At 35.9% G+C, this 27,890-nt stretch overlaps 1 protein-coding gene across 2 annotated transcripts in view; it reads left to right on the top strand.

Annotated features, from left to right (window-relative positions):
• The window catches only part of EDIL3 (EGF like repeats and discoidin domains 3), a 426,053-nt gene that overhangs the window by 247,354 nt on the left and 150,809 nt on the right, over positions 1-27,890 (top strand). For both annotated transcript variants that reach the window (XM_067731176.1, XM_067731177.1), the window contains one exon: positions 22,999-23,180. In XM_067731176.1, coding sequence (XP_067587277.1) covers positions 22,999-23,180 — 182 coding nt within the window. The remainder of the gene's footprint in view (positions 1-22,998; positions 23,181-27,890) is intronic.

Here is a 27,890-nt window from a genome sequence, read left to right as displayed (position 1 = left end):
TCTTTTAATGAATAATAAATAGTGCTATGGATTGCACATGAAAAGGTTACTTATAACACAAAAAAGCAATAAGCTTACAATTGTATCTGAGAAGGAAAAACAATTCATTTAGTGTCTCTTAACTCTTCTTCCTAGCATAGCAAAATACCAGCTTTTTATACACATTTAACCTTTTGAGCAGTCAGGTGGATTTTATCATAGGGGCCTAAGTGAGTTCATTCATTATGCAGAACACTACGAAAGTCCCCACAGAAGTATTAACTGTGTCCTGGTGTTTTGTCTAGTCATAAAAAGTAAAACAATTTTTTTATATTCTGGGGATAATGGCACTGTTGCCTGAAAATATTACACAGTAATATATAAAATTCTGTGCAATGAAATGGATAAGCCAATATAAAAGAAAAAAAATTTTTCATTTTCCCAGTCTGATAATAAGCCCTCAGATTTTGGTTTCTAATATGACCTGGAAGAGAGAATTTTGTAGTTCTGTTTTAACTGTGTCAATTACAGAATTGGCTAATTGCCTTATACCGGTAATATGGGAAAAAGGAATTGTCCAAAAAAATTAAAACATGCAACCCTAAAAGAAAAAATAAACATCATATACATTTCCTCATTTCCACAATTCTAAAATGTATGCCTTTATACTAACATCTCTGAATTTGGGATGCATCTTAAAATCATTGATATGTTAATGGTACTTAAGAAAATGGTACACAATAATGGGATCTTTGTCTCACTAAGGTCTATTAAATTAATAATAAAACAGAAATTTAAGTAGCATGACCATTCCAAAAAATGTACTACTAGCAAGCATTTATATCTAAGCTAAGCTCTGCAAGTAATGATTTTTAAATCAATAAAATAAAAATATGGATTAATACTAAAGAAAATGATACATAACTTCATGCTGTCCATTTGTATTTCCCATTGTATGAATACTTTACCATTACTTATGTCAGGCCACATCTGTAGAAGCCAGTGTATTTGCCCACAGATTACCCTTCCCAAATACGGAGATGTGTTCAGAATAATTGAAAACCAATAAGATCATTACACAACATTTCTCTCTCACACGCACGCGCGCGCGCACACACACACACACACACACACACCTCTACCTTAATTAGAAAATAGATTATCTTTTTCTAGACACAATTATCTATCAAGTAGTTTCTAGTGAGTATCTCTGTGCACTTAGCAACAGGTGATAGCATCTCTGATGGTCTAAATTGAAAAACTGTTTACATTTCACTTGTTTTGAATGACCCTTTAATTTTTTTTAGTATGTGTGCTACCGAAGAGAGCACCCCTTTAATGTTTTTTTAAACATTTTGTTTTTCTGATTACAAAGTTACATACAAAGTTACACTTGGAAAACAAAATTAGCATTTTAATTTCTTTTCGTTCTGAAATAGAGTCCATTTAAATCCACCAGAGTACACTACCAAAGACTGCCCTTATAACATTTATTTATTGTTACTTTATTCTTTCTAGAGTGTGTCTAACATATGTCTAGTTGGTCACATCCCATTTCAGATCTAAAGTTTTTCAAGAGGAGACATTGTTTCTTCAATGTACTTCCTTTCCTAGTCTCTGTAACACCTCAATTCTCTGCATGGTTAGATTAGACATTTGACAAACCCAGGCAGCTGAGTAACTAAGATTTCTTGAGAGAGAGAAAAAAAAATGTTAGAGAGAGAGAAAGGAGAGATGCCTTCATCTATATTAACATAAAAATGGGAAGCAGGTTATCACTTATTTAAACAATGAACAGACCACTAGATACATATAATCTGAATTTTAAAAAAGAAAAATATTGGAAAATTTTATGGGCTTGGTCTTACACTTTTTAACAGTATATAAGTAAAAAGGAATGACTGTTTTATATTCTAGTAGCAGCCTGTCTACTCCCAAGAATATAATAGTACATACAGTTTTTGAAGTTCCAGGAGCTGGCTAGCCAAGTAAATGGTCTACAGGCTGTTTTTATTACTGATTGAAATGAATTTTTCTTTTAGTATTCTACTTTAACCAGAGAGTATTGATAGCAGTTAAATACTGTAGAAATCATGTTTCAGTTAATAATTAGTGTTATTAAATAGCCATGCTTATGAGAAATGGGAGTTAAAACTGAATTTTAAAATGATTGTAAGGTATGTGGAGTAAATATAATCAATAGATTTATTTTCTTCATGTTTACTTTTTAATCTGTTGGCACAGGTAATGAAATTTGGATTTACAATAAAGTGAATATGGGAGAAAAGAGAAATATACTGGGGAAATCCAAGTTTATGTGCACATGAATGTTTAATTGGTGTCTGTTTATTTTTCTAATGATTATTGTGCACCTAATACGTAAAGCTATGAAAAACAAAAATTAACAGCTACTACAAAAGCAATTCTGGGTTAGAACACAAAGTTCTTGATAAAGTAATGATACAGGTTTTGGAAATTATACGCAAACCTTTGTATCCTAAATTAGACTAATGTGATACTTACCCAGACGCTAATTTCTTGTTTGAAAATATTAACATTGAAAACAATTGCCTTCAAAATTTAGCCAGAGGCATTTCATTAACCAGAGAATAAAGCCTTATATCATAATTGGCTTTCTTATAAGTGAACATTGAAAGCAGTTCGTATATTGTAGGGAGAAAGTAGAGAGCAAGAGAGAGAAGAAAAATAAAGACGTAGAAAATCTTGAGGTAGGCAGTTCACTATAGTCCTTTTTTTTTTTTTTCCCGGTACGCTGGCCTCTCACTGTTATGGCCTCTCCCATTGCAGAGCACAGGCTCCGGACGCGCAGGCTCAGCGGCCATGGCTCAACGGGCCCAGCCGCTCCGCGGCATGTGGGATCTTCCCAGACCGGGGCACGAACCCGTGTCCCCTGCATCGGCAGGCGGACTCCTAACCACTGCGCCACCAGGGAAGCCCCACTATAGTCCTTTTTCATGGATCTCTAGCTATAAAATGATGCTAAATTAGCATCATTAGCATTTAAATTAGCATCACTTGAACCTTAAAAGACTAGAGTATGAAATGTCATGCCTCTGCCTTGCTCAAAGAAGAGGTTCAACAAATATGTTTTAAATGTTTAATGAATAACAATCAATGTTGACCCTTCAGTCTACAAGCCATGGCAGAAACAGTGAAGAAGAACACAAAGTGAGCTAAGTTACTACTCTTTGTCTTTATAAACATGATAGCCAAGTGCCCTGCTTGTCATTTCTCATCACTTCTCCACACTGCTTAAGACATAATGCAGCAAACATAATGTCCTCAGCAAACAGATTGTATCACAGTGTTTATCATGACCCTTTGGTAATAGATTCACCTGGGGTCAAATCTTCCTTCTGTGACTTTAGGGGTTATTTAACCTCTCCGAGCCTCAGTTGCCTTAATTAAAATTGGGAATGAAACTGCTATTCATGGGGTTATTTTGAGGCTGAAATGCCTGACATATTTTTCTCCGCAATAAATATGTTCAGGCTTCATTTTTATTCTTCAGGAATGTCAGTGAGAGAAAAGATCCATACCTTTGGAGGAAAGAAGTTTCTTCTGAAACTGTCTCTTCACTTTACTTTGTTTATTTGACACTTCAGAAAAAACCAGTATTCATATACCTCAAAATCAGATCAAAAAAGAGTTGGCTAGGTGCTAAGGGGCATTTCATGATTTTTCTTCCAATACATCCTCTTTATGTCTTTGGAAATCTGAAGCAATGAATATTAACATTCTTCTCACATTGATTGGAAAAATAAGTCATGATGAAGCAAAAATGGTTATGCTGAAGATATGGGAACCAGGTATATTATTCAATTTGGGGAGAAAAGGTTTGTTACTTTACTCTCAGTTATGGACTTGAGGAAATGAGATTTCTTAGATCACTGCAACAAAATTGCCACCAGCTAAAACTATCTCCATCTAACCTAAAGATAGGATTACTCGGATATTAAATTGGGAAAAAAAAAAACTTGATTATAAAGGCGCTTTTCAGAGTTGTAATCTGGTTTATCAAAGTGTTAATACGAGACTTTTTCCATAGGAGAGATCCTTATTTTTTACCACAATGAAGAAAAGTGCCTGCCAGTCACAGACCTATTTTAAAAAGAGATTATTTAATTGGTTATTTTTATTTCCAGTGAATCTGGCACTATACTGTGGGGAATCATTTCGTGTTCATTCATTATAAGAAGCTATCGTTTATATTTCCCCCAGGCAGAGATTTATCTGACAATTTGAATGCTTTGGGGACCGAATTATCTGATGATGAATATAATATTAGGGCAACGCCAAGTGACATGACATTTTGAATCATTTTCAGTAAATGTTCATGACTAATAATTGTGCTTATGTATGTATTTTTATTAAAGAATATTTTGTATGGGAAATGGGAGCAGATGTTCTACTCTTCTTTTATTTCCTGAATAAGAAGTAAATGCATGTAAAACCTGGCTGAACTGGCAGTATATTTTTCAATCTTGGATTCTTCAGGTAGTCACAGTGGAAGTCAATCTCTCCCACCATAACTTTTAACTCTAACTTTTGCTTTATAACAATAAAATAACAACCATAACAATTACAGTGGAAGAGCTACCATTCACTAAGGGCATATTGATTGCCATATGGTTTACTATGTGCTTACCATATATTGTTTCTAACCTATGACACAAACCTAAGGTGGGTGTTATTTTCCTGGTAATAAAGATGATTAACTCACAGTTTCCATACTTTGCTATATATTGGTATCACCCAGGTTTTTAAAAATACAGGTACCTGGAACTGCATTTTTGTTCATGCCCTTAACCAAAATTGCAATGAAAACAGTCTTGATGAACTGATATAACAGAAAATTCTCTAAGACTTGATAAGTCACTTTACATACATCACAAGTCACCAGTATATTACACTTAGTTGTTACCTTATTTCCCAGATAAATTACTTACATTTGTAAACTGTATGATCCTATGAAATTGTGGACCTTTAATTCTATTAATATAAAATGAGTGTTTCTGTTGTCTTTTTATCTTTGCAGTTTTGGTTTAGCTGAGCAGATAACTTTTGAAAGTACTGAGGTGCCAAGAACATATTATCGTAAACCCCAACCTGAGCAATTTATAGTTCACACAGTCATTTCTTTTTTCTATAGCTAAAGAGGTTTTGGGTAATTGAAAAAAATGTTCAACAGATGTATTAGTAATGTAGGTAAAATTTATATCCCTGGTTCTATTTATTTTTGTGTAATTTATCATTCTTGTATATTAATAATAGTATTCATATCTTGCTGTATCCTAATGACATTAAGGTACAAAATAACTGCTTTAGTAATTTTTTGAAGCATGAGACTAAAGTGAAGGATTCCTAAGAAAAGTAAATCACTATTTTCCTCATTTGCACAGGAATTTTTAGAAATCATGATAATTCTTCCATCTCCATTTTGGGTTAATGACTGGGCTTTATTTTATGTTTGTGATTTATTGGCCTTTATCAGATTTCTGGTGAGCTGTCCAACATGAATTAGATGAAAGCTTCTGGAGAAACTAGTATTTTACATAACTCCAAAGTATGAGACACATGAAGTTCTCTTTTAATTAAAAGCTTAAGAAAAAGCATGAAATTCTAGTTTTGACTATTTTTTTCAAAATGTAAAACTTCCTAATGGGCAGTCATAGGATTATTTGTAGTTTAAAACTTTATATTTGTCATCTAATTTTTTTAACATCTTTATTGGAGTATAATTGCTTTACAACAGTGTGTTAGTTTCTGCTGTATAACAAAGTGAATCAGCTATACATATACATATATCCCCATATCTCCTCCCTCTTGCGTCTCCCTCCCACCCTCCCTATCCCACCACTACAAGGTGGGCAAAAAGCAGCGAGCTGATCTCCCTGTGCCATGTGGCTGCTTCCCACTAGCTATCCATTTTATATTTGGTGGTGTATATATGTCCATACCACTGTGTCACTTTGTCCCAGCTTATCCTTCCCCATCCCCGTGTCCTCACTCCATTCTCTACATCTGTATTTTTATTCCTGTCCTGCCCCTAGGTTCTTCACAACCATTTTTTTTTTTTTTTTAGATTCCATATATATGTGTTAGCATACAGTATTTCTTTTTCTCTTTCTGACTTACCTTCACTGTGTATGACGGTCTCTAGGTCCATCCACCTCACTACAAATAACTCAATTTCGTTTCTTTTTATGGCTGAGTGATATTCCATTGTATATATGTGCCACATCTTCTTTATCCATTCATCTGTTGATGGACACTTAGGTTGCTTCCGTATCCTGGGTATTGTAAATAGAGCTGCAATGAACATTGTGGTACATGACTCTTCTTGAATTATGGTTTTCTCAGGGTATATGCCCAGTAGTGGGATTGCTGGGTCATATGGTAATTCTGTTTTTAGTTTTTTAAGAAAACTCTGTACAGTTCTCCATAGTGGCTGTATCCATTTACATTCCCACCAACAGTGCAAGAGGGTTCCCTTTTCTCCACACCCTCTCCAGCATTTATTGTTTCTAGATTTTTTTTATCATAGCCATTCTGACCGCTGTGAGGTGATATCTCATTGTAGTTTTGATTTGCATTTCTCTAATGGTTAGTGAAGTTGAGCATCCTTTCATGTGTTTGTTGGCAATCTGTATATCTTCTTTGGAGAGATGTCTATTTAGATCTGCCCATTTTGGATTGGGTTCTTTATTTTTTAGATATTGAGCTGCATGAGCTGCTTGTATATTTTGGAGATTAATCCTTTGTCAGTTGCTTTGTTTGCAAATATTTTCTCCCATTCTAAGGGTAGTCTTTTCATCTTGTTTATGGTTTCCTTTGCTGTGCAAAAGGTTTTAAGTTTCATTATGTCCCATTTGTTTATTTCTGTTTTTATTTCCATTACTTTAGGAGGTGGGTCAAAAAGGATCTTGCTGTGATTTATGTCAAAGGGTGTTCTTCTTATGTTTTCCTCTAAGATTTTTATAGTGTCTGGCCTTACATTTAGGTCTTTAATCCATTTTGAGTTTATTTTTGTGTATGGTGTTAGGGAGTGTTCTAATTTCATTCTTTTACATGTAGCTGTCAGGTTTCCCAGCACCACTTATTGAAGAGGCTGTCTTTTCTCCATTGTATACTCTTGTCCCCTTTATCAAAGATAAGGTGACCATATGTGAATGGGTTTATCTCTGGGCTTCCTATCCTGTTCCATTGATCTATACTTCTGTTTTTGTGCCAGTACCATACTGTCTTGATTACTGTAGCTTTGTAATATGGTCTGAAGTCAGGGAGCCTGTTTCCTCCAGCTCCATTTTTCATTCTCCAGATTGCTTTGGCTATATGGGGTCTTTTGTGTTTCCATACAAATTATGAAAATTTTTGTTCTAGTTCTGTGAAAAATGCCAGTGGTAGTTTGATAGGGATTGCATTGAATCTGTAGATTGTTTTGGGTAGTATTGTCATTTTCACAATGCTGATTCTTCCAATCCAAGAACATGGTATATCTCTCCATCTGTTTGAATCATTTTTAATTTCTTTCATGAGTGTCTTATAGTTTTCTGCGTACATGTCTTTTGTCTCCTTAGGTAGGTTTATTCCTAGGTATTTTATTCTTTTTGTTGCAATGATAAATGGGAGTGTTTCCTTAATTTTTCTTTCAGATTTTTAATCATTAGTGTATAGGAATGCAAGAGATTTCTGTGCATTAATTTTGTATCCTGCTACTTTACCAAATTCATTGATTAGCTCTAGTAGTTTTCTGGTAGCATCTTTAGGTTCTCTGTGTATACTATCATATCATGTGCAAACAGTGACAGTTTTATTTATTCTTTCTCAATTTGGATTACATTTATTTCTTTTTCTACTCTTGATCGCTATGACTAAAACTTCCACAACTATGTTGAATAATAGTGGTGAGAGTGGGCAACTTTGTATGTTTCCTGATCTTAGTGGCAATGGTTTCAGTTTTTCACCATTGAGAATGATGTTGGCTATTGGATTGTCATATATGGCCTTTATGATGTCGAGGTAAGTTCCCTCTATGCCTACTTTCTGCAGGGTTTTTATCATAAATGGGTGTTGAATTTTGTCTAAAACTTTTTCTGCATCTATTGAGATGATCATATGGTTTTTATCCTTCAATTTGTTAATATGGTGTATCACACTGATTGATTTGGGTATACTGAAGAATCCTTGCATTCCTCGGATAAGCCCCACTTGATCATGGTGTATGATCCTTTTAATGTGCTGCTGGATTCTGTTTGCTAGTATTTTTTTGAGGATTTTTGCATCTATGCTCATCAGTGATATTGGCCTATAGTTTTCTTTTTATATGACATCTCTGTCTGGTATTGCTATCAGCGTGATGGTGGCCCCTTAGAATGAGTTTGGAAGTGTTCCTCCCTGTGCTATATTTTGGAAGAGTTTGAGAAGGATAGTGTTAACTCTTCTCGAAATGTTTGATAGAATTCGCCTGTGAATTCATCTGGTCCTGGGCTTTTGTTTGTTGGAATATTTTTAATCACAGTTTCAATTTCAGTGCTTGTGATCTGTTTGTTTATATTTTCTATTTCTTCCTGGTTCAGTCTCAGAAGGTTGTGATTTGCTTAGAATTTATCCATTTCTTCCAGGTTGTCCATTTTATTGGCATATAGCAGCTTGTAGTAGTCTCTCATGATCCTTTGTATTTCTGCACTGTCAGTTGTTACTTCTCCTTTTTCATTTCGGATTCTATTGATTTGAGTCTTCTCCCTTTTTTCCTTGATGAGTCTGGCTAGTGGTGTATGAATTCTCTTTATCTTGTCAAATAACCAGCTTTTAGTTTTATTGATCTTTGCTATTGTTTCCTGCATTTCTTTTTCATTTATTTCTGATCTGATCTTTATGATTTATTTCCTTCTGCTAACTTTGGGTTTTCTTGTTCTTCTTTCTCTAATTGCTTTAGGTATAAGGTTAGGTTGTTTATTTGAGATGTTTCTTGAGGTAGGATTGTATTGCTATAAACTTCCCTCTTAGAACTGCTTTTGCTGCATCCCACAGGTTCTGGGTCATCGTGTTTTCATTGTCATTTGTTTCTAGGTATTTTTTGATTTCCTCTTTGATTTCTCAGTGATCTCTTGGTTATGTAGTAGTGTATTGTTTAGCCTCCATGTGTTTGTATTTTTTACAGATTTTTTTCCTGTAATTGATATCTAGTCTCATAGCATTCTGGTCAGAAAGATACTTGATATGATTTCAGTTTTCTTAAATTTATCAGTGCTTGATTTGTGGCCCAAGCTATGGTCTATCCTGGAGAATGTTCCATGAGCACTTGAGAATAAAGTGTATTCTGTTGTTTTTGGATGGAATGTCCTATAAATATCAAGTAAGTCCATCCTGTTTAATGTGTCATTTAAAGCTTGTGTTTCCTTATTAATTTTCATTTTGGATGATCTGTCCATTGATGAAAGTGGGGTGTTCAAGTCCCCGACTCTGATTGTCTTACTGTCAATTTCCCCTTTTATGGCTGTTAGCATTTGCCTTATGTATTGAGGTGCTCCTGTGTTGGGTGCATAAATGTTTACAATTGTTATATCTTCTTCTTGGATTGATCCCTTGATCATTATGTAGTGCCCTTCTTTGTCTCTTGTAATAGTCTTTGTTTTAAAGTCTATTTTGCCTGATATGAGAGTTGTTACTCCAGCTTTCTTTTGATTTCCATTTGCGTAGAATATCTTTTTCTGTCCCCTCACTTTCAATCTGTATGTGTCCCTAGGTCTGAAGTGGCTCTCTTGTAGACAGCATATATATGGGTCTTGTTTTTGTATCCATTCAGCCAGTCTATGTGTTTTGTCTGGAGCATTTAATCCTTTTACATTTAAGTTAGTTATAAATATGTATGTTCCTATCACCAATTTCTTAATTGTCTTGGGTTTGTTATTGTAGGTCTTTTCCTTCCCTTGTGTTTCCTGCCTAGAGAAGTTCCTTTAGCATTTGTTGTAAAGCTGGTTTGGGGGTGCTGAATTGTCTTAACTTTTGCTTGTCTGTAAAGGTTTTAATTTCTCTGTCAAATCTGAATGAGATCCTTGCTGGGTAGAGTAATCTTGGTTGTAGCTTTTTCCCTTTCATCCCTTGAAATATGTCTTGCCATTCCCTTCTGGCTTGCAGAGTTTCTGCTGAAAGATCAACTGTTAACCTTATGGGAATTCCCTTGAATGTTATTTCTTTTCCCTTGCTGCTTTTAATGTTTTTTTCTTTGTATTTAATTTTTGATAATTTGATTAATATGTCTTGGCTTGTTTCTCCTTGGGTTTATCCTGTGTGGGACTCTCTGTGCTTCCTGGACTTGATTGACTATTTCCTTTCCCATATTAGGGAAGTTTTCAACTCTAATCTTCTCAAATATTTTCTCAGCCCCTTTTTTTCTGTTCTTCTTCTGGGACCCCTATAATTCAAATGTTGGTGTGTTTAATGGTGTCCCAGAAGTCTCTGAGACTGTCCTCAATTCTTTTCATTCTTTTTTGTTTATTCTGCTCTGCAGCAGTTATTTCCACTATTTTATCTTCCAGGTCACTTATCCGTTCTTCTGCCTCAGTTATTCTGCTATTGATTCCTTGTAGAAAAATTTTAGTTTCATTTATTTTGTTATTCATCATTGTTTAGTTCTTTAGCACTTTAGTTCTTCTGGGTCCTTGTTAAACGCTTCTTGTATTTTCTCCATTCTAGTTCCAAGATTTTGGATCATCTTTACTATCATTACTCTGGATTCTTTTTCAGGTAGACAGCCTATTTCCTCTTCATTTGTTTGGTCTGGTGGGTTTTTACCTTGGTCCTTCATCTGCTTGTATTTCTCTGTCTTCTCATTTTGCTTAACTTACTGTGTTTGGGGACTCCTTTTCACAGGCTGCATGTTTGTAGTTCCTGTTGTTTTTGGTGTCTCCCCCAGTGGGTAGGGTTGGTTCAATGGGTTGTGTAGGCTTTCTGGTGGAGGGGATTGGTGTCTGTATTCTGGTGGATGAAGCTGGATCTTGTCCTTCTGGTGGACAGGACCGCCTCTGGTGGTTTGTTTTGGGGTGTCTGTGAACTTATTATGATTTTAGGCAGCCTGTCTGCTAATGGGTGGTGTTGTGTTCCTGCCTTGCTAGTTGTTTGCCGTGGGGTGTCCAGCACTGTAGCTTGCTGGTTGTTGAGTGGAGCTGGGTCTTAGTTTTGAGAAGGACATCTCTGGGAGAGTTTTTGCCTTTTGATGTTACATTGGGCTGGGAGGTCTCTGGTGAACGAGTGTCCTGAACTCGGCTCTCACATCTCAGAGGCTCAAGCCTGACACCCAGCTGGAGCAACAAGACCCTGTCAGCCACTTGGCTCAGAAGGAAAAAAGAAAGGAAGGAAGGAAGAAAGGCAGGAAGGGAAAGAAAAAATATTATTAAAATTAAAAATATAAAAACATAATAAAAAAGGAAAGAAAGAAAGAAGAAAGCAACCAAACCAAGGAACAAATCCACCAATGATAACAACTAAAAAAAAAAAAGCAACAAAAAAACGGGCAGACAGAACTCTAGGACAAATGGTAAAAGCAAAGCTGTACAGACAAAATCACACAAAGAAGCATACCCATACACACTCACAAAAGGAGAAGGAAAAAAATATATATATTAAAAAAAAAAAGAGAGCAACCAAATCAATAAACAAATCTACCAATGATAATAATCTCTAAATACTATGCTAAAATAAACATAAAAGCAGAAACAAATTAGATGCAGAAAGCAAACCCCAAGTCTCCAGTTGCTCCCAAAGTCCACCACCTCAAAAAAAAAAAAAAAAAAACAAAGTCCACCACCTCAGTTTTGGGATGATTCGTTTCGTTGTCTGTTCAGTTATGCCACAGATACAGTGTACATCAAGTTGATTGTGGAGATTTAATCTGCTGCTCCTGAGGCTTCTGGTAGAAATTTCCCTTTCTCTTCTTTGTTCGCACATTTCCTGGGGTTCAGTTTTGGATTTGGCCCTGCCTCATCATGTAGGTTGCCTGATGGCGTCTGTTCTTCACTCAGACAGGACAGGATTCAAGTAGCAGGTGATTAGGGGGCTCTGGCTCACTCAGGCCGGAGGGAGGATGGAGTACGGAATGCCAGGCGAGACTGCAGCGGCAGAGGTCAGCGTGGTGTTGCAACAGCCTGGGCACCATGTGTTCTCCTGGGGAAGTTGTCCCTGGGCTGCACAGGCTTCTGGGAGGGGAGGTGTGGATAGTGACCTGTGCTCGCACACAGGCTTCTTGGTGGTGGCAGCAGCAGCCTTAGCATCTCATGCCTGTCTCTGGTGTCCGCACTGATAGTCGTGGCTCGCACCCGTCTCTGGAGCTTGTTTAGGCAGTGCTCTGCATCTCCTCTCCTCGCGTACCCCAAAACAACAGTCTCTTGCCTCTTAGGCAGTTCCAGACTTTCTCCCAGACTCCCTCCTGGCTATCTGTGGCACACTAGCCCCCTTCAGGCTATGTTCACGCAGCCAACCCCAGTCCTCTCCCTGGTATCTGACCTCCGAAGCCCGAGCCTGCAGACAAGCCTCTCAGGCTGGTCAGTGCTGGTTGGTACCCATCCTCTGTGTAGGAATCTCTCTACTTTGCCCTCTGCATCTCTATTGCTGCGCTCTCCTCCATGGCTCCGAAGCTTCCTCCCCCACTGCCACCTGTCCCCCGTCCCCCCCAGTGAAGGGGATTCCTAGTGTGTGGAAGCTTTTCCTCCTTCACAGTTCCCTCCCAGAGGTGTAGGTCCCATCCCTATTCTTTTGTCTCTGTTTTTCCTTTTTTCTTTTGCCCTACCCAGCTACGTGGGGGGTTTCTTGCCTTTTGGGAAGTCTGAGGCCAGCATTCAGTAGGTGTTCTGTAGGAGTTGTTCCACATGAAGATATATTTTTGTTGTATTTGTGGGGAAGAAGGTGATCTCCACATCTTACTCCTCCACCATCTTGAAGGTCCCTCCTTGTCATCTATTCTTAACATAAGTTTATAAGAAGCATACCTATTTATTTAATCATTAGGTCAGACTACATAATAATAATATATTCTGTTTGAACATACCAGAAAGTAGCAATGTATCTCATTATGAATATTTTGTTGAACATAGCTAATATTCTATCTTCTTTTCAGCAGTTGAAGATTTAAATCCAGATTTAAGGTTTTTAATACCTTACTTCTCTGAAATATATGTGTGCATTATTAGGTAGCTCTGATACACACTTTAGTTGTTTTTCTACAAATACTGTCCAACAAAAATGAACATTTAACCTGAACATAACAAAATATCAGGGTCTACCATTATTATATAAAATTACTTTGAAAAGAAACAAAAGTTAAATTTCTTATTTTAATAGGCTTACCTATATTCATTACATTATAAAATAGATCTCATATGAATCTCAGATAAGACTTAATATATGAAAAGCTGGCTTCGCTTCTACAGATTTGTAATAAAATTGTTACTCTATTAAATTCTCCTAGAATGCTGTTTCTATAAAATTCATAAAGCATCCTTTGTTTTTGTAGCTTTACATTTGTTTTGTTTAAAATTCTACATTGGGTTTTCCCTTTCAGAACTACCAAAATCATTGCAAATACTATATGCAAAGCATTTGTGATACTTTCTTCTCTAGGAATGTTCGATTAGTAAATGCATTATCATCAAGAATTCATCTTCTGTCTCAGTTCTCTACTGGAAATGCTGACAAATGATTTACTTTTTTATTTAGTTTGGAAGGAGGGAAAATAATGGAGCTGAGGTTGTGACGTTGAGAGCAGACTTAAAAAAATTACTTGCGAGAACTTTTAGTTCCCTTTTCCAACACTAACAGTTCTCTGACTCTATGATTATTGTGTATTTATTTTCTCTATGACAAACGCTTCTTTATATTTTTAAAAGTGAATATACATGTAGACATCTCTAGAATTCAAATAATCAAATCATCTACTGTGTACTTCCAGGCTCCATTTTGCCCTCCATCCTTTGTTCCACCAACTTTCCAAAGTATGCTAGCATTAGGGAGGGCTCATTATGCTGTACCTGCCATCTGCAATGGCTTCCTGTTTATCCTCTTCTTGCTTAGTTTCTTTTGACCTCTGGAACACTGAGACTTCATACTTGACCTGAGATAACATCCAGCATGAAGAAAAGCAAAGCTGCATTGTACAGGAAAAAAATGACCAGATAGCTGATAACTGGATATGGGACAGTGTTCATCTCTCAAATAAAAGTCTGTTTGACATGCCAATCATATTGCTATAATAAAACATCAGAGGCAACACCTTGCAGTACTTATATGCATTTACCAAAGACACTTAAAAGATGTAAATAGCTTATAGGTGTGGAAAAGTGTCTTCTGCATAGCAGTATTTGGATATTTACATTTGGTTATTCGACTCATGTTTCTTGGAGCAACTGCATCCCACCTTTAGCATTTACCTCGGCATTATGCCCCTTTTTAGCTCTTTCCTGTGCAGATGTATGTTTTGTCGGAAGGCAAGAATAGGTATCCATCTGCAGGTTTCTGAATTGCAGGCTTTTGACTCTACAGACAAATGTTTCATCAAACCATGTTGTTATCTTCATAGTTGGTAGAAGATGAATTGTGTAGTGTAAGTGGAAGCCTGAGTACAAGTTACTGAAATCTTGCCTGGCTGCAGAAGTACATTCAGTGCTTGAAAAGCCTGTATGCTTTTCTCTTTTGAAAGAATATATCTTAAACAAACTAAAATGTGCTCTTTGATAGTCCTATGGCAATGCTGTTAGCTGTGACAGGATGATAATATTAGATTTGATTGACCTTTGTGAATTATCTCAATACAAATTTTGGCCTTTGAATACTAGAGTCCATTGGCCCTGCTATTTAAGTAACACTATCATTCTGCATCAATATGCTCAAAAATTAGATTGGGGAAATATTAGTGGACAGTTTCCTATTCAAATTTAGCTTATTCATGAGTTTAATTTTTTCTGGAATTTAAAACAATTAATTTAAACTGATAGTACATCATAATTGACTTGAGATAATACAGTGTGAAGAAAAACATAACCACATTTTACAGGAAAATAGCTAGATGGCTGAGAATTGAATTTGTAACTTTAGAAAGGCTGGTTTTCATTCCAGATGCTTCCCCTACCTCCAAGCACTACTTCTTATGTATTTCAAGTGTTCCAGCATACCAAGAAAGAATTTCTGATTTTAACACCCACCCAGTATATAGAATCCTTAGAGTGATAATATCTACATTCAGAAGATTAATTCAGTTTCAAGAAAGGAAGAGAGGTAATTCCAAAACAACAATGATTTGTTTTAATTTATGTTAACCCACAATATTGAGAACTGCCAATTGTAAGTCACTGTGCTAAGTGCTTTGGAAACATAAATAATGCAAAAGGCATGGTTTCTACCTTTAAGAAGTTTATTATCTGAGAGAAAAAATATGCACAAATAGTTGTTCCTCATCATTTATCTCGGGCACCTCTGAGCTTCTCGATATTGAAAATAATACAGTTCTTAATAGAATGGGGAAAATTCTTTAGTGGCCACGTATCACAGAATCAATCTTCAAGATTGTGAAGAAAATTAGCATTTATCAAGTGTAAGCAGCCCATCTGATGCAAAGAAATAGAGTTTTCTCCAAGTTACACCTTCATTTTATGTAAATTTCAAATACGCTTAACTAAGTTTTGGAAATCATTTTGATGATTTTTCAGCTACTGGTTTCCCTAAGCAACGTTACTGTGGCCATATGTGAAAACTATGTCTTGACACAAAGCAGCATTCTCTAAGTGTGGAGAGAAACAAACATCACCAAATGGGATTTTCACTCTCAGTCCTTTTAAGGTGATCACTTCCAGTGCAATGGGGAGCAGCTGGCTGACCCCCAGGGTGCTCTTCAGGGATTTGTGAGTGAAGGGAAGGCTGTGCTGTGCATGTCCACTTTCACATTCTCACACCATGTGCGCGGAGCTCCTTCCCACCTCCCTGGTCTCTTACCACCAAACCAGTGCATCCAAACCCTATTCCTGAGATCAGCCTTTCTTATACTTCCTATCGTCGTTCTATCCCTTGTCCTCTTTCCTCTGACACCAGTCCGCAACACCAGCAAAGTGATAGCCTGAGAGAAATCAGCAAGTGTGTGTGTGTGTGTGTGTGTGTGTGTGTGTGTGTGTGTGTGTGTGTGTGTGTGTGGTGGGGCAGTGGGGGAGCTTAAGTGACAAGACTCACAAGCAAAAAATCTTCAGGGCTCCTGTTAACCTCTGAGGCGCAGTGTGAGGAATAGTGACCTTGATCTCTCCCTCACCAATTTAGAACCTAGTATCAAGACAACTCCAAAGTAGAGCAAACACTAGGAATAAAAGAAAGGCCATGGTCCAAGTGGCACAGAGGGAAGTTTCTGCTTGAATCAGCATTCGCTTCTGCAGTATTGGAGGTCATCAGTAATTCTTTCGCCAGCGCTCGTGTTCAGCACAATTATCGTGCTATGCTAAGCACAGCAGAGGTCTCACTCCTGTAAGATGAGATGCCCAGAGAAAGAGAAGACTGAAGATGTTTAAAGATTTGTTTCTTACATGGCTTTAATTTGAAATCCTTTCATTCTGAAGATGTCTGGATACTGAGATAGAGCGAATGAAAGCAGTACATTCCTGTTACAGATTCAGCCGAGCATCTCCCTTATTTGAAAGGCTTAATCAGCACACTCAGGAACAAGATGTGAGACATCTTGAGGCACTGCTTCCTTGTCAGCTGAAAGATCAATAAAGTGCAGACTCCATTCTTTGCCACGCTCCAGAAAATGAATTTGCAGAGTGAGAAGGACTTCACTTTGAAGCTATTTTATTTGCGCGTGAACTTGGCAAAGGCAGAGAAGCCGCTCTGGGGAGAGCACGTGAGGCTTGGCCCCAGCTGGCCCAGTTGCTCTTACTCAGCCTTCCAGGTGACATCACTCACTTGCTCAGTTCATCTGAACAGCAGGGCCTCCGGTCAAAGGCATTTCCAGGCCACTCAGACAATTCAGGCAAAGCAGTTATTTAACTGATTATGTAAATGACACCTAAAAGCCTTTGGTAATCGTTGTTGATTGGACTCATTAATTTAGGATTATTGTTGACTCTGACAAAAGCAAGCACAATACCAGAGATACATAAACACAGCTCTTATGGTCAGGAAATGTAGACCACCATGTCCTACTGCCATATTTGACAGTGATCAAATTGCCGCTGGTCCCACTCTAGGGGTAATGGTGGACAATTTCAGAAATACCTGGTTACTTTGTGGCAACTAGTTGAAAGAGAAGTAACCCATTTGACTGCCAGTCTGTGTTTGTTTTTTTTTTCCTTATGGAAGAAATGCGTTCCCTCTTCACTCAGCATGTAAACAACTTCTAAAGGCTTCAGTATCTGTGTACTCTTGAGAGACTAAGTGAAATAATTTTTTAATTTAAAAAGAAATTACACAAATAAAATGTTACAATGTTAGCTGTAATTTTTACTGTTTCTTTACCTTTTATATTTATTTGAAGATTAATTTTCTGCTAAGAATGAGGCTTGCTGCTGGATACTATGTGGGATATAATCCCTGTCTACAAAGGGGCTCCCCATTTTGTGGGACAGCAGATATACACACATGGATAAGCCATGGGGCAAGGAAGTTCTGGGTGTGGCCTCAGCTTAGAGGCAGGTTTTCAATTTTCAATCCTGTCCCTGCAGCCTGGTTGATGTGAATGTAGCCCATAGGGTTCTGCATGGTAATAGCAGGTGGGACTAAAACAGGTCCCCTCAAATGCAATCCACCAGGAAGAATAATTTTTGATAAAATTTTAAGGAAGGAATTAGATTCAAAGGTGTTATTTGTGAGACGTGGCCAATCCCTTAACTGGGAGCTGCTATCTGCTATTTACTATCTGTCACCCTCGAAGATACTCCATTTCTCTCTTCCATTCTACATCTCATTAACACTAGCTCTGCTCAATTTTAACTTCTAAGTATGCTTTGAACTCTTCTTTCCATTTCCCTTTCAGACCTGCATCATTTTTTACCTGGACCATGGTTGTAGCTTGCTATTTGGCCATAGTTTTGCCCCTCTTCAGTCATTTATATTAAATGACAATATCACCATAGTTAGAATCCTTCAAAAGCTCCCCATCACTAATAGAATCAATTTTTCTCAGCAAAATAATCTAGACTATCTCTGCTTCTTCATCCCATCATTGACTATCCTCTGACCAACCCGTCTTGGTCTAGTAATACTGATCTGCCTCTACTTCCCTAATCATACCAGGCTGTTTCCTATCTCTCTGTCTGCCCTTCCTTTCTTCTTCACTATGTTAATCCCTACTCTATTCCAGGAAGTCTTTCCCTGAAGCCCAAGCTGGCTTATAATTCCCTCTCCCATTCTCCCAGGGAATCCTGTGCATCCAACCTCACAGCCTCTGCTCTATTATATTAAAATGTTCTCTTCAGAAAACCAGTACAGTAAATCTAGTGCAGTAGCTGACTTCTGCTTCTCACTCAGAGATCAGATTTATGTCACCTCTCAGAAAGGCCATCTCTGATCATCTCATACTCCCACCTGGTTCACCCTTTTTTTTCTTTCACTTATCACTTCATGGTATTTCCTTGTTTATTTAAGTGTTTGTGTATAGTTTGTCTCTCCGCTAGAATATGAACTCTGAGAGCTGAGACTTTTTCTGCCTTGTTCATCCCTGTATCTCCACTGCCTGGAAAAGTGCTTGGTATATAGTAGGCCTTTAATGAATATGCATTTTCCAAAACTGAATTTAATGAATGGAGAGTGGATGGATGGATGGATCTATTGATGAATAGATGGGCATGTAGTAAGAGGTCAATAAATTAGTCAAGACTGAATAAACCTATCCATATTAGATAAGCAGTATAGAGGCCAATAATGGTAGTAGGTCAATTTTTTAACACCTGTAAAGGGACACAGACCACCATAACACCTCAATATTTACTTCTGTGACTCAGTGCCACAGACTGTTGTCTACTATTTTAAGGTATCCCAATTTGTGAAAGCTCTGTCGTATCCTGAGTCCCACTAGTAATATTCTACACATTTCCTTCATGTTAATTTTCCTATCTTCTATCCTAGTATGTTTATGCGCACATCCCCATATAAAAACGCAGAAGGAAAAGAAATTCAGAATCAACTTTTAAAGAATTACTGAACTCTTCACTCTATCAGTTGACATTATTTTCTGTTTGTGCACAGAGCATTTGGCTTAAATTCTAGACTCATCTTTTATGAGTTTAACTTCCCTCCTCAAAGGTTTCCTCATTTATGAAATAGGTGTGATAATCATTTTTCCTTGAAATATTATTTTGATTATGTGAGGAAACATATATGGATGCATTTTTCAAACTTCAGAATGCTTGGCTAATATTGTTTTTCACGTATTATTTCATATCCTTCCCTCACTTATGGATAGTGATAGCAGTGTCTATCTCCATATTATCTTTCTTTTAAGCATCTTATTGTTTGCTGCTTAAGGTCACTTAATCTTAGGTGTATAATCATTTGCATTCTGAATTGCAACTCCTTCATTAGTTTTTATAATTGTTGCATTTAATAGGACATTGGGGAAGTGGATGGCACAGGCAAAAGGAAATTGGATTTTGAACCCTTTATTATGATGACATTCATTTGATTGTGGTCCAAATGATGAGTGAAGGAAAGCTAGTGTGTGACAACTTTCCAGTGTGAAATAAAGTGTAAGAGTTGGATTTGCTTATTAGTTTGCTGTTTAGGAGGGGGAAAAAGCCACCAATATTCAGCACATATTTATTGAGCTCTTCTTGTGTACAAGCCAAGCCACTGTGAGCATCTAAGGATGCAACAGTGTAAGATCTGGTGCCTGCTCCACAGGAGCTAAAAGGCCAGGATCACCTCATCTCTAAAGAGAGAAATGCAAGTGGCCTTGTAGAACCAAGCTCATTATTCACAATTTATAGCCACATAAAGGCAAAGCACTGTTTACCTTTCCTTACCTCACAGCTGGTGAATTAGGGGTCACCATAACCACAATTTTTAAAATGAGAAAAATTGAGGACCACTCAGTTTTTAAGGAATTAAACTGATACCTCACAGACTCATGCTTTGGTCAAGAACCCCCCAGAGTCATGTTCCCTCTGCTGGGCTTTAGTGATCAGCAACATAAAGTATAGTATGTAAGTGAGTGTTACAAAACTTTATTTAAAAAAAAAAAAATTGTGGAATTGAGGACTGAGAAAAGAAGTATTCATCAGTTTGACATCATAACAATGAGATAGCTCATGTGAAAATATTTTGTAAGCTGTGAAGCCCTATATAAGTATAACATGTCAATATATTTTTTTAAATTATATTTTATCTGAATGAATGACTGTTGAGGGCATGACAAAGATTGGGAGCCTTATGGCTGAGTAAAAAATTGCAAATATATTTTTTAAATTGCTCATTGGTGTTTGGCCTATATGATAATGCAACAGTTCACAGCCACTGTGTTTGTTGATATAGTAGCTAATAAGGGGAGGTTGGTAGGTTAAGAGTGCTGACAAAGTAGACATACTGAATAGTGTAGTTTGAGGTCTAATTTTTTTTAAAATGGTTAAAAATTCAGTGAAGATATCCAATTCAGCATAAGGTCTTTAGAAGTAAACAACTAAATGGTACACAGTTCTTTCTAAGGCTAAGCAGTTTAATTAATCAAAGCTGGCTCTCTAACTCTGCCATGCCACTGACGGGCCTACAATAAATGGCCTCCCTGCCTGCTGCATTTTTCCATCCAAACATTGTACAAATCAAGGACAAGCATCCTTGAAACTCTTTTTAATGGCAATTTTCTTAAAAAGCCAGGCTCCTGCAGTTGCTTAAAATCAAAGAGCATCATGAAAGTTTCTTAGTGATTTTATGAAATCTGTAAAGATCTTGAAGTTTGAAATGCAAAGCAAAGCAAGAGGCCAAAGACTCAACATTTGAGTTTTCAACGTTAATTTTTTAGGAATATGGAAATCAGATTATTATCGTTGGCTTCTAATACTGCTACTCTAAAAACAAATGGCTTCTTAATTTAATGACTTCAAAATGATATAGCGCACCTTTATAAAGTGCTAAAGAGTTCTAAATACAATTCTTTAGAAAAGATCTTACTACTTAAATTTAACATCAAGTGAATGATTTATCAGCTGTCAATCACAGAGATGCAATTTTTGCTGTATTAATGTCATCTTTACTAATAACAACTGATTAAGATGATTACTTATCCACACATTTTTGTTTTTATAAAAAGTGTTTAAAGGTTTTAAATTCATTGGGGAAATGTTAGTAAGTAATGTGCTTAGAACTACTTATTATCTGAGCTTGGAATAGAAAAAAGAAACATGTTTACACTTAGTGAAAAAATGGTTACCAGTGAGAAACATCTTTGTAACTTTTTAAAATATTATACTCCAGTGGCAAAGTTCTTCCTTTCATATTTTCAATCTCAATCTGAATGTAAACATTTAATTACTGACAATCATTAGACTTCAATAGTAATTAAAATCTAAAATATGCTTAGTAGCAATCACTGATCAAGTTGACTTACATACACTAACATTTAATAACAGCAGTATGCTCCTTTCATATTTTCAGGAATTCTAGTATGTTATAGTGTATTTTATAATAGAATTATCATACGTATTTTACAAATCTAATTTTGCAATAAGTTGAATGTAGTATATGAAATGTTAATGAAATTAAGAAAACTAGGTATTACTTTTTATTATATCATATTACTTGTTCTGAATTTTCAAAACTGAATTCACAATAAATGTACTTTCTGGTGAAATTTTAGGAGATAAGAAATTCGAATGCATATGATATATAGTACATATATAATTTTTAGATTGATTTACCTTCATTTCGAATCTTAAAATCTAAACACTTTTGGTATCTGAGAACATATTATTTGAGTATATTATGCTTTAATCTTAGTATTTAAAATTTTTATTAGGAAATTTACCTTGAATTTCCAAGTTGCATATTTAAAGAAAAATAAAAGAAAAAAGCTAAAATGTCTGTGTAAGATCCCAATTGGTAGAGTTGTGGATTTTGAAATGTAAATATTTTAATATCTTGATTTACTGAGTGGTATTTATACTGCTCTATATAATGTCTGAGTGCTCACTTGCTTACTCTATAAAAATAATTTGTCTACATATTTCCTGTTACTTATAACATATCACAAGTTATTATTATAATAATTTTAAATGTTGACAGATTTACACATTGCCCTTTTTGTGGAAGCATGACTGACAGTGGTTATAAAAATTTAACTTAAAAAATTTATAGAAGTGGGAAATGCTAAGTCAGTATGAAAATGATTTTGATACAAACCTCAGATATAGGCTAGTCAAGAAATAATGGATCAACAGATATTTATTGAGGAATTATGATTTGTGGGGCATGCTAATGGGAATATAAAATATGAGAGAGACCTTTTAAGGACATTACACTTTTGTTAACGTGATCAGCAAAGGATAACAGTACATAATGCAGAATCACAGTGCAGAAAGGACATGTCTGTTCAGGTGCCACATTCAAAGCAAAGGAAGAAGAGAGTGGCATGAGAGCAAGAATTATTTCCTGGGCTTCCCTGGTGGCGCAGTGGTTGAGAGTCCGCCTGCCGATGCAGGGGGCACGGGTTTGTGCCCCGGTCCGGGAGGATCCCACATGCCGCGGAGCGGCTGGGCCCGTGAGCCATGGCCGCTGAGCCTGCGCGTCCTGGAGCCTGTGCTCCGCAACGGGAGAGGCCACAACAGTGAGAGGCCCACGTACCGCAAAAAGAAAAAAAAAAAAAAAAGATTTCCTTCATGTAGTGATCAGAGTAACAAACCTGTAAATTCCGAGGGGCTTGAATGGCATGATGGTCCACGTTGAAATCACTTTAAAAATATCTCCCATCAAATCTAACAGCCATATTTTGATATGGATTATTTCTAATACATTCAAACTTTTTTCCTCGTTTGTTCCCAGAATGCTCGGGCCCATTGGGAATTGAAGGTGGAATCATTTCAAATCAGCAAATCACAGCTTCATCTACCCACCGAGCTCTTTTTGGACTCCAGAAATGGTATCCCTACTATGCACGTCTTAATAAGAAGGGGCTTATAAATGCCTGGACAGCTGCAGAAAATGACAGATGGCCATGGATTCAGGTAACAGATGGGATGGAACAAGGTTACTGGCAAGGAATGACCAGAGTCATTTCACAAAGAAGATAGTGAGGGTCCAAAGTGTGACTTTTCTGCATGGTCACAGAGGAAAGGATGATTTAGCTAGAGTCCAAATGGACTATAAACTCTGAAACTGTGGGAAACATGCACATTCCATTGGAAAGTGTGTTAAGAGGGTTAAAAATGTTAAAATTCTTGGGTTATAAATATCACAATCTTAAGGTACATATCAAAGAGGGAGGTTTTTACATATGCCATGTGTTCCTTAGTACTGTGTTAACATTTAGTAGCAACTTTGGATACTTCAAGAGTATAAAAATTGTGTCTTTTCCTTCTCTGTCTTAAGTAGTTCCATATGTGCAAATATAGAATATGCAATGGATTATGATAATACCTCAAATGTCTTTAGAACCCTCTTTCAATAGCTGAGTGTGTTTCAATTCATACTCTATTATTTATTAGCATCAGTCAGCTATTTTTTTTTTAAACATGAGAAAACAACGCCATACCAAGAGACTAAGTGATTTCCCAAAGATGTGATGGAGGGTAGTAATGCCTGCATCTTATATTTTATCTACTTAAATACTTTTCAAGCCCTTAGCTGAAGTGAGACAGGAAACTACCTATTTGGAGACAGGAAAGGTAATCAAACTATGATTTCTGTGAAAGATTATACCTCTGTTGGTGGAGAGCATGTTAACAACATCTAACAAGTCATTGATGTGTGCTGAAGAGAGGGAAAATCCAGTATACACTGGGGTCAGAGGAGGAAGTAATTAATTATCATGAGAAAGCCTCACTGGAAGATAGCTTTTAAGATAGGCCTTGGAAGATGGCTTTCAGTAGAGACCAGATATCAAGGGAACAGCATGATCCAAGATGCTAGGTGAGAACCTGGGCAACGCCATGTAGAAAATCATGACCTGTGTTTAGGTTGCTAGAGGAATGCATTCAAATTTAGTTTGCGAGTTCAGCACACTGTAGGATTTATGAATACCAAAAGGTTTTGGCTTTATTCATTGGAATAGGGAGTTATTAGAGAATTTTGATTTGTTTAGGTAGCTGATCTGTTTTATCTGTTGTCTACATAGTTTGAGTCTGAGGTAATTTTTAAGATAGGAATCCATGACGTGATGTTATAGCAGAAGATAGAGACTGCTTTATAGGCAGTTAATAGAAAGGGAAATTGATTTACGGCCAAGTAGTATGATTTCTGTAGTACTTTCAAAACAGGGCCAAAACCTCCTTCAGATATATCTTTGCTCAGATTTCTTATGAAGTTTTACATATCCTATATACATTTCTTTTATCTATATGGCTCCATGTGGTTGCCTGATATTCTTGTTTTATGAATTTAATTTGCATGCATTTGCAGAAATTCCTTCTTAAGTTGCACGTGATTTTTCTAATCTACAGCCACATGCACAAAGAAAATTCCAGAGAGTGGAAATGGCACCTTTTTACAGTTTTGATCATAGACTAATGAAGTTCCAGTTAAGTTTTAAATAAACACAAAACAACAAAAAATTCTTGTGTTCTATTTGCTAAAAATCATTCCAGAGACCATTCTTTAAGTTGACCTTATGAAATGTATTTATAGGATTGAGGTCATGATAAAACTTTAGAAATTATGATTCATAGCAGAAATTGTAGAGCAATTGAGAGATGATGTCACAAGTTTGCATCAGGGTTTCTATTTGACAAATTGTTTGTGAGCGTCAGTGATTTCCTATTTCAATAAACCATAAATAACACACTTTGGCAGTTTTTTTCTCTGAGAAACACCTTATGATTGTTTTATATCCTGATTTTTCATTTATTTTGTCATGGTTTATTGCCTACTTAACACTATGCAGAAGTCTTTCAGAGTGTGAATGAATTTTAAGTTTTCTTTATCCCAGTGATTATAGGTAGAAATAACCTCAGTGAAACAGGACAGTGGTAGACTCTTAGAGGAACTTAGATTAAATATAACTTTATCAACCTAAGTAGAATAATTAAATACGTCTTTTAAGGGCAGTCTTTTACTATTATTGCTCTGGTTATTATTATTTTTCTTTTGGTGTAAAGATGATAATGAACTCTTAGAGAAAAACAAGTAAAAGTAAAATAGAAGGGTTTATATTAGATGAGGAAATCTTGCATATGATGGGAGGAAAACTAAAAACTCACCATTGTTATTCAATACGTACTTCATGATTGTGTTCAGAGTATTATGTTATTATATTCTCTAATAACATCTTATTTTCTAAGTTATTTTTCTAAAAAGAAAACGTGTATCCCTTTCTTAAAGGAAAACCGTATCTAGGAGGCTCTGGAAAGTCTAAATATGTACCAAATATTCTTTGTTTGAGCATTAGTAATTTCCCTTGTCATTTAATTCTTTTATTTATATTCAGTCCTTCAAATGAAACATTTGAGTACTTTACTTAAACTCACTTATAATGAGCACAGTATTCCTCTAATCTTTCAGGTGTATGAGACACATGCCCTAATTAGTGTTCAATTTCATTTTCTTCCTTGTCTTGATGAAATGAAAATTGAAATGGCCATTTTTAAATTTACACACTCAGCATGCAATTATGGATAGTACCACAATATTCTTAATTAGTTCTGAATTTGAGGGGTTAGTACAGTAAATTCAGTTAAACAAAAAGTTTTTTTTTTCTTTTTTTTTTTTCAAGTTTTTCTGGCCTTTATTTCCTCACCCAGATTTTTTTCCAAGTAATAAATAACCACCACCTTCAACAGTAACTGGGTCATTAGCACCCTGGAATATCAATTTCGTTTTTGACTGATATGTCAGAAATAACAGCTTTGCAGAATTATGGAAATATGCCTTGTAATATATAAAAATTAAAAGCTTATCTAAACCTTCTGGGAACTTTGCTCACTGAATCAGATCAGCCAGGATGATTATTTATTATTTATTTTAAAAGATAAATATTTTCTATTCCTGTTATTTTTCTCTTCTTTTTTTATAGCTACATGTAGTTTTCATTTATTGTTTTTTTTTTTTTTTTTTTTTTTTTTAAATTTCCAAGGTGGTTTTGTTTGTATATGTTCTTTCTGGGATGCATATACATTGGATTTCCAGGCATTTATTTATCCATCCGTTCAACAAACATTTACTAAATGAATGTCTACCCTGTGGTCTGTTCTCTACTGGGCACTAGAAAAAAGATAGTATTTGCCTTCACAATGCTTTCAATCTAGAATATAGAAAAGTAAGCAAACATAATAGTATAACATGTGTAGCCTGGTCTTACATCATCTGCTAACCATTCTATTTGAACCATAATATTTTATTATATCCAAACAGTCAATTTTTAATCGAGCTTTTGTTAAACTAAAAACTGGTTTGGCATATTTATAGAATATGAAAGGAGAGAAATTCCCATTACACTATATATTACATAGATATATTATTATATGCTGATCTATTTGATGGGTATATTAAGGCAAAGCCATAATCTTCCTTTGAAAATTAATTTACCAGTAGATGTTTCAGTGCTGGTATTTTATCACAGAAAAATAGATCTTGATCTTTCTATTTTAAATAATTCATTACCCTTTTAGAAAATGTGAACATGAACTTAATATGTTCCTTTTCTATATCCCACAGAGTTTAGTGGGAGGTGGGGGGGTAGTTATTTCTCAAACTTTAATGTACCTAGGAATCACATAGGTCACTGGATAAAAATAAAAACTTCTGGATTGTCCCACAGACCTATTTATTGCAGGTCATCCTCAGACTGTACTGTAAAAACAGGGTTCATCAGCTCATAAAGCCTGGTTTTGTACTGCCTGAGATACATTAAAAATAAATAAATAAAATGCAAAAAACACTTTTGCTTGATGATCTGATCACACTGTTGTTGGAACTGCAAGTAGTGATAACTGCATGGGTGGAAGGAGAGGAAACGACAGCGAAGAAAAATGAGGAAGAATAGTAGGAATTATGTGACCCGCAAAAAGTCTGTAAACTAGAGGGAGGCAGAACCATGTTGTATATCCTAGTCAGAAGTGCATCCTCCCTTTAGCAGCAATTCCTAAGTAGTCATTATTCATTAGTCATAATAAAGTCTTTAAGTATTTTCAACAGTTAGTGTTCTTAAATGGCTATTAGATTCTTCTTTGTTAGAAAAGTTTAAATACCCAAAAGCAAGACCATCTGACTTTTGCATTTTAAACAAAATAATAGTTAGTGTGGAATACATGGACCCAAAAGAGACTTATGTGAGCACAAGTTATGTTACAAGTTCACATTTCTGGAATATAAATTTCATATGTGGTGGGGTTTTTTAAACTTTGTGAACAAGGTATTTAAAATGCTGCAAAAAATAGAGTAATCATATATTTCATTTCAAAAGCCTATATATAATATGTTTGAAGACTTTTTTGGTACTTATAGGCACCTGGAGCTCCTTGAAACACAAAAACCGTTTTTAAAATCATAAAATTAAAAAGTTGATTTTTTTCCAGGTTGTTTTCTAGTTACAGAACCTGAATTGCACAGAATCGAATCTGTCTTTACTATTTCTTCATTCAAGTAGAATATGTTTTAGCCTGTTTTTTTCCTGAAAAAAGCTACATTCTCAGATACACTCCCATTCATACTAAACATCTCTCTAAGGTTAATTATATCTAGACATTAATCTTAATTAATCTTAATTAATTAATTAATATTAA

The sequence above is a fragment of the Pseudorca crassidens genome, chromosome 3 (assembly GCF_039906515.1).
Source record: "Pseudorca crassidens isolate mPseCra1 chromosome 3, mPseCra1.hap1, whole genome shotgun sequence".
NCBI lineage: Eukaryota > Metazoa > Chordata > Mammalia > Artiodactyla > Delphinidae > Pseudorca > Pseudorca crassidens.
Note: the sequence above shows the minus strand (reverse complement) of the source record. Positions and strands in the feature narration are given on the sequence as shown.